Below are 8,723 nucleotides of genomic sequence, written 5' to 3' on the forward strand. Positions count from 1 at the left end.
TGCACTTTTTAAAAAATTTGTTTTTATTGTTGAGAGTATTACAGATGTTCCCCCATTTCTCCCCCTTTGCCCCTTCCACCCATTTTTAAGTAATGATCATTGATATAATCATAGCAACCTCACATTATGTTAAGGGGCCTTAGTTTCATAGAGTTAAGCAAAGAGCTTCCATGTAATCACAGCACAAATTATCTCAATTGTAACAATCTAATTTGAAGATTCATCTTTCCTCTCACTATGAACTAGTGAGGTAAGACATTGTCTGAGCAATACAATGATACTTAACTGAGTGTGTTATATAACCAGAGATTAGAGTCATGTTCTGTGATATATTTTCTTTAACCTTCCCATTCCTTCAGATATATTAACTGACCTCCACTGTATTATGATTATATTTGGCCAATGAAGAAAAACAAGCAGTAGCTGAGATGGTGGAAGAAGGGAATCCTAGTGGGGTTTTTTTGTGTGTTTGTTTGTTTGTTTGTTTGTTTGTTTTTTGCATTTTTCCTTTTTTGATCTCCTGTCACTGTCCATGGTGCTTTCAGACTACAAACCCTGAGGGTGTCCCCTCTATTATCCCAGCACTAACTATCTCTGATAACATCATCCCTCCCCTTGCAACTTCAAGTTTTGCTTCAGTAATATCTACTTAGTATTAGAAGTATCTGAAATTTTTACTCTAAACTATCCATATCAATGTGTATTGGGTTAAGTATAGGAATATATATATATATATATATATATATATATATCCATCTAGAACTTGAAAATGTGGCCTTTTTGGAAAAAATAAAAGGCTTTTGCAGTTGTATCAAATTAAGGAAATAAGATCATCCTGACTTAAGGTGGACACTAAATCCCTGACCAGTGTCCTTATGAGACAGAAAGGCATAGAAAGTTTAGAAAACAGATGGAGACACAGAGGACACCATGTGAAGACAGAGGAAGATTGGAGGGATGCACCCAAGAACCATGCAGCCAAGAAGGTCAAGAGCCACCAAACGCTGGAAGAAACAAGGAAAGATAATTCCTTAAAGCCTTCAGAGGGAGTGAGAACCTGCCAACACTGTGATTTGGGACTCTGAATTCTAGAACTGTGAGAGACCTAATTTTTGTTGTGTTAAGCCACTCAATCTGTAGTAATTTGTTACAGCAGATCAAAGAAAGTAATACACCACATAAATAGTCTTTTCATTAAAATGCTTTTATGTGAATCATCTGGAATGATTGATTTCTGTATCATTTGGGGGCAATAATTTGGTGGGGGTTTTTTTCTTTTGAAAGTAAAATCAAAATAGTTATCTTTTACTTAAAATAATTGCATTAATGTAACATCAAGTGGTAGAAATAATATTTGCCCAAGAATGAGTATTACATGTGTTTGTTCAAGAATGCTTACTAAAGGTTTTTTATAGGGCAAAAGCAAGCTGGAAGCAAAGAGAGGCCCTCTCAGCTGGAACCCCCTAACACACTGGAAAACATCTGCAGCAGCAACTCTGCAGAGCTTTTCAACACAATGGGTCAGATCCACTTCTCTAATGACATCCCAAGCTTTGCTGACATGTGAGAAAGAATGCACATGTATGTAGCTCATAGCTCTATGTTTATAAAACAAAGAAGGATCGCACTCCATAATCTCATGTAGCATTTTGCGTGTGCTTGTCAGTAGTGTGCGTGTATTCAGATTAGCAGTATCTGGGAGGATGTGGACAAGAAGAGAATATTGCCTTCCTCACAGTGGTAGAATATCAAACAATTTCTAATTTAGTTATTATGTTTTTATTTAGATTTTGGACTTGTTACAAAGAAATTATAATACATAAAACAAAAAACATAACTTTCTTATTGTTCTAATTGAGGTATAATGACATATAACATTATATTGGTCTCAGGTGTAGAAGATAAAGACTTGATGTTCGTCTATATTGTGAAATGATCACCACAATAAATCTGCTTAACATCTATTGCCATATATAGTTATGAAACATTATTTTCTTAAGCTGAGTTCAGGAGTCATTGGAGGATGTCCAACTGATGGCTTAGGCCCGCTCCACACCACTCCCGCTGCCCTCACCAGCTGTCAGCTCAGCTTCTGGCTAAGCGGTGCTCTCCCTGTGGGAGCACGCTGACCAACAGGGAGCAGCTCCTGCATTAAGTGTCTGCCCCTGGTGGTCAGCGTGTGTCATAGTGACTGGTCATTCCACCGTTTGGTCGATATGCATGTTAGCCTTTTATTATATAGGATAATAATTTATACTAAATTTGGATTTTTTTATTTGTCATCTCAGATAAAAAATATATATGTATATATTATTAAAATGAGAACAATTAACCATATCAGGTTATATGGACTAGACAACATTCATGAAATAATATTATCTATGCAATTTATTTCCTGCAGGAAAGCCCCCAGGTGTCAGGCCACATCAGATGGTCCATCCTGGCACCAACATAACAACACTCCCCTCCCTCCCCCCCACCCGGGGCAGTACATTGTTCACAGTTCCATGGCCTCTGCATTTAGATAACAAGTTCTGCAAGACCAGTTTCCTCCTCAAGTTCAAGGTATTGAAAATTTTGAAATAACATAGTGGTGTCATTAAAGGTTGTTGCTGTCATTGTTCTCTAGATTCCAGAATATTGCCTACATTTTTTTTCACAAAAAAAAAAAAAAAAAAAGAATATGCATCTTTGTATCTCCAGAGCCCAACATGTTGTCTGAAAAATAATAGGTATTGAATTAACTTTGCAGCAAAGGTGTAACTACTGATGTTTTACTTGCTTGTGATCACTAAGTGTATTAAAATTAAGCAAGGTCATGGAGAGCAAGGAAGAATTAGAATCCAACAATAGTAAGTTGATGCATTAAAGAAAATTGACATTCCACCTGTTTTTATTGGTGATTCATCAGCTAATTCAGTAAGGTAAATTCACATATGAAAAAAGGGCACACTTAGTTCCAGATTTTAGTTTTCCTCTAGAATGCCAACAAACTGCTTTTACTTTTATTGTATTAATTAAAAGACTTGATTGTAATTTTGTTTTACAGGTTTTAAATGTATAAAAAAATAATAATACAAATTGTGGAGGTGAGAAAAATAAAGGTATTTCAGTAATTGAAACAAAGATTTTTATATTAAAACTAGAGACCCGGTGCACAAAATTCGTGCATGGGGTTCCCTCAGCCCAGCCTGCACTCTCTCTAATCCAGGACATCCCTCTCTCAATCAGGGACCACTGGCTCCTAACTGCTCACCTGCCTGCCTGCCTTATTGCACCTAACTGCCCCCCTGCTGGTCTGGTCACCCCAACTGCCCCCCTGCAGGCGTAGTCACCCCCAATTGCCTCCCTGCTGGCCTGGTTGCCCCCAACTGCCCCCCCAGCCTGGTCACCCCTTAGTGCCCCCACACCGGCCTGGTCGCCCCTTACTGCACCCCCTGCCAGTGTGGTCGCCCACAACTGCCCCCCCCCCCCCAACCTGGCCACCCCTCACTGCCCCCCTCTGCCGGCCTGGTCACGTCTCACTGCCCACCCCTGCTGGTCTGGTCACCCACAACTGCCCTCCCTGTGGGCCTGGTTGCCCCATGCAGCCTGCTGCTCAGTTGTTTGGTCACCCCTCACAAACCCCCCTGCTGGCCTGGAAGCCCCACACAACCTGTTCAGTCGTCCGTTTGGTTGTTTCGGATTCAATGGTCGCTTAGCCTTTTATATATATAGATACTAAAACTTTATCCCTGTGATGTGTGAGAGTCACTTTTCTCATGTCCAGCTCTCTCTCTATGAGGCACGAATCAGCAATTTTCCTTTCTTTCTTTAAAGAAACTTTATAGGGCCTTAATGACAATGGAATAACTGTGTAAGAAGATAGGAAAATGTAAATTTGAATGCTAAAGCAGCAAAATGAGATAAAACCCATATTAGTCTCCCGATGTCTCTTTTCCTCCACATAATCCTACATTCTATAAAACAAACACCAACCTTTCCAGGATCATGGGTTTTCTCACCAAGTTCCCCATGATGTTACTTTCAAAACACAGAATGCCTTCACTCACCTCCACCTTCTCCATCTCTCCAATCACATCCATCATCAGAGCTCTTTAGAAGGTGATGAGAAAGTGCATATAACATAATTTCTGTACAATTCCTCCCTACCATTAAAACCACAGCTTAAGAGAAAATTGGAAAAAAAAAACTTTATGAAACAATTATCAAGGTCATAATAGTATCCAATTATAAGAAAATATAGTTTTGTCCTTTATATAAAAGAGATTATAAAACATCATAAGAAAATAGATCTTAGCGATATTCTAAAATTCTGTGTAAAAGAGATATCAAAAGTACTGAGGATTGCTTTTTAATATATTTTTAGCAATGTAACCTCTAAAGCTGTGTTATCCGCCAATAAGATCAGACTGTTATGGATGGAATACTGAAACTATGAAAGGTGTCTGAAGTAGGGAAGCCAGGGTGGGTATTGGTGTACACAATGCTTGCATTCTAAGTTCTGTGTTCAGTCAACATATGAACATCAGAATCTTATTTCCTTTTAAAATGTATAACCTTAGAATTTTATATCAGACATTGCACATTGGAAATCCAGTTGGAGGAAGATGAAAGAAATACGAATAGTCATAGAAGGGCCATGAAAGTGGTGAAACCCTTGTATGGTCCTGGGGATTGCCCTAGCCATGTTAGCACCATGAAGGAATGTGGGCTTCCCAGGGTCAGCTTGAATTTTTGGCTGAAAAGCACAGGTATGGCTCAGGTGGGTCCCATATGAAGACGAACAATTGAGCTGAAAAACACTAGACATAAAATATTAACTTATAGGCAATTCTACCTCTGCTGACTCCCACAGAACAAAGGGAAGAGGCATTGGAATAAAGAAAGCCTTTCCAAATTTTCCCAGTGCAATGTGTCAAGGCAGGTCAGGAGGTCATGCTTATTCACCATTAGACTGCCTCTCAGGAAGGCAATATTTGAACAGGTTTCTAGAGTGTATAAAGTGCTACAGCATAATTCATAAAAATACATATTTTATTGTACTAAAATTAACATAGTTTTCTTCAAAGCATGACATTAAAAGGTACAAAAGTAAACCAGAGAGAAAGGGAAAATATTCTTCATACATATAGGGTGGGGCATAAGTAGGTTTACATTTGTTCATATCAAAAAAGAATACAGTAATTAATAAAATAATAATACAAGAATAAATACTGTGTTTCCCACACTCACAACATAAACCTGCTTTGGCCCCACATGGATTTCTGACAAGAATATATAACAAATACTTGCCACCCAATAATAATAAGACAATCCAGTAAAAAAAAAAAAAGAAAGAGAGAGAGAGAAAGAGAGAGAGAGAGCTAATGGACTGAATACTTCATCAAAAAAACAAAGGAGACATATGTAAAAGTTTAGACAATAAATTTTTAAAAAAGAAAAAAAACATATAGCCAGTAAGTACATAAAATATGCACATATTTAGTCATTAAAAATGAAATCAAAACATAATGAGGCATCACAATCAACCATAAGAATGGCAAATATCAAAACTCTAACAATGCCAAATGTTGGCAAGGGGGGGGTCAAGCAATCATTCTCACACCCTGCTGGTGGGAGAGTAAAATCTTATAACCACTTTGAATAACACTTCGGATATTTTTCCATTGCTTTTCAGAGAGATTGGAGGGAAGGAGGGAGAGAAACATCTATGTAAGAAAAACACATTGACTGGTTGCCTCACGCTGCACCCCGAAGGGAGGAAGGGTAGGGGCCCAGGAGTGAACCCCAAACCCCTTGACCTAGAATCAAACTGTGGCACTTTGTTGTGCAGGCCAACGCTCTAACCACTAAGCCCCACCAGCCAGGACAATGCTTATTTTTGAGTGGCTTACATTTTTTTTAATTACACTTCACTTTATGGTGCTTCCCAGATATTGCATTTTTAATTTTATTTATTTATTTTTAATTAAATTTATTGGGGTAACATTGGTTAATGATTATGTAGGTGTCAAGTATACAATTCTAAGATACATCACCTGTATATTGCATTATGTGCCCACCATCAAAAGTCAAATCTTCTGTCACCATATATTTGACCTTCCTTTATCCTGTATACTAACCCCCCACCCTCCTTCCTTCAGGTAACACCATGCTGTTGTCTGTGTCTCTGAATCATTTAAATATATCCCTTTTGACCATAACGTGAATAAAATCATCCAGAATTTTGTCAGCACACATGAGATGCTCTATTTTCCACAAAAGTTAATCTAGGGACAGAGAGTTCCACTTCTGAAAAGAGATCTAACCGCCCAAATGTATGGAAGAGAGGAAGTGTGCCATGTCCAGTGATAAACAATGAGCACATTTTTCTAAAATTGTGGATGCTCTAGGTCTGTATGAATTACAGAAATAAATAAAGGAAAGCAAATCCACACCAATTATGAAGGATCTGAAATACAATACATAGAAGGAGTTTTAACTTTATCTTGAAAGTAAAACTAGGTGATTAAGTGGTATTTCTTCACCCAGGGACTACCCCATACTGGGGAGCTTTATGCCAGGAAGGGGATGAAGAAGACAGGCCATCTACAGAGAAAGCAGTTTCAAGTGATAAACCCAGATGATTGCCAAACAGAAGCCGTCATCTAGGAATTAAATTGATACACAGGAGAAAGATGTCCCCCAGGGTGAGCATGGCTACTTCCTACTTAAGAACAGCCAGCGTTGAAGCTAGCAAGAATTGTAGAGTTACCATGACTGACACCAAGGAACTTAAAAAGTTTACAGGTTAAAAAGCACCTACACTCACAAAGTCAGCTTCATGCAAATCCATAAAGGTAAGCTGTAAATGTGTCATAAGCTTATTTAATGTAAAGGTAGTTATAAACTTGAGGATCAACATACAAAGAATAAAACAGGAAAGCATAAAATTCTAGGATCTTTATCTGAAAATGAATAATTACTTAAAATAAATCATGCAGTTCTTAACTTTCTTAATTATAAAGTAAAATTAGAAATATGTGAAATAGAAATAGTAATGATATTTATAACAAAATTATTCACTTCAGGTAACTCTTGACTGAGTTAAAGGTTTATTTATATTTACCAGATAGTGCATACACTGTGGAGATGTTAATAGGGAAAGTTATTTAACAGGATGATAGAATGGTTTTTTAAACTTAGCATAAGTGATAGGTGTGGTACATAAAGTAGATCATTAATATTGGATATATTTATTCCCTAACTTAAAAAGGTTTGTTTTGAGAAAGTTTATTCTCATTGATTATACAATTAGGAAGATTTAAAGCTCATTTTGAATAAGAATAAACAAAAACTGTAAGAGAAAAGCTTTACATTGAAAGAAGATGGAATAGGTCAATCAATACAGAATAAAAATGATGAACCCCAGGCAAAAACAATAGAAAAAAGCCTGCATCATAATTCCACTCTTAATAGGGGTGCAATGATTAGATATTATTATTGCACAATAAGCTCTAAATAACAATGCACACTTCTCATCTTCTTTTGATATCATTCCACTTAAGTATAAAATATATTAGGATTTTATTTCTTGGATTAATTTAACTGCACATCAGTTCATTTCCAAAGTTTCAAATATCATTCCCTAGAAATAGAGGAAGGTAATGATGGAAATAATTTTAGAGATTATAGAAATACTTTCATGCATTTAAAACAATTAACAGAAGAAGAAGATGTGGTTCAAGAACAGAAATGAATTAACCATCTTGAATTTACCATATTTGCAGATGGAGAACAGATTAAAAACAGAAAACTCAAATTTCACTGCAATGATGGAATTTGTTCTTTTGGGGTTTTCTGACATTCCCAATATCCAATGGATTCTTTTTGGGATATTTTTAGTCATCTATCTGACTATCCTCATATGCAATAGCATCATAATACTGATAACAAAAATTGACCCTGCTCTCCAGACCCCCATGTATTTTTTCCTCAGCAATTTTTCCTTTCTAGAAATCTGTTACGTAACAGTCACTATCCCAAGAATGCTCATGGACCTTTTGACCCAGAAAGGAAACATTTCTTTGCTTGCTTGTGCTACACAAATGTGTTTTGTCCTGATGTTCGGAGGCTCAGAGTGTCTCCTCCTGACCGTGATGGCCTATGACCGCTACGTGGCCATTTGTAACCCTCTGCACTACCCTCTAGTCATGAACCACAAGGTCTGTGTCCAGCTGGTGATTGCCTCCTGGGTCAGTGGAGTTCCAGTTGTAATTGGACAAACATGCCAGATTTTTTCTCTGCCCTTTTGTGGGTCTAACACAATTAATCATTTCTTCTGCGACATCCCCCCAGTACTCAAGCTTGCTTGTGGGGACACGTTTGTGAATGAGATAGCGGTCTATGTAGTTGCGGTGATATTTATCATGGTTCCATTTCTGTTGATTGTTGTCTCCTATGGCAAAATTATTTCCAGCATTCTGAAATTGTCTTCAGCCAGAGGGAGGGCTAAAGCCTTCTCCACCTGTTCATCTCACCTGATTGTTGTGGTCTTATTCTATGGAACAGCTACTATCACTTATTTACAACCCAAACCAAATCAATCTGAAGGAATTGGGAAACTGATCTCCCTTTTCTACACGGTTTTGATCCCAACATTGAACCCCATTATATATACTCTGAGGAACAAAGACATCATGATGGCACTGAAAAAATTAGCAACTAAGTTATTACAATGA

At 37.5% G+C, this 8,723-nt stretch overlaps 1 protein-coding gene across 1 annotated transcript; it reads left to right on the forward strand.

Annotated features, from left to right (window-relative positions):
- Window positions 1–7,754: 7,754 nt before the first annotated feature.
- LOC129151274 (olfactory receptor 10AG1-like) lies at window positions 7,755–8,723 on the forward strand. Its single transcript, XM_054725559.1, has one exon. The coding sequence runs from the start codon at window positions 7,773–7,775 to the stop codon at window positions 8,721–8,723; it is 951 nt and encodes a 316-aa protein (XP_054581534.1). The 5' UTR covers window positions 7,755–7,772.

Source organism: Eptesicus fuscus, chromosome 13 (assembly GCF_027574615.1).
Source record: "Eptesicus fuscus isolate TK198812 chromosome 13, DD_ASM_mEF_20220401, whole genome shotgun sequence".
Classification (NCBI taxonomy): Eukaryota; Metazoa; Chordata; class Mammalia; order Chiroptera; family Vespertilionidae; genus Eptesicus; species Eptesicus fuscus.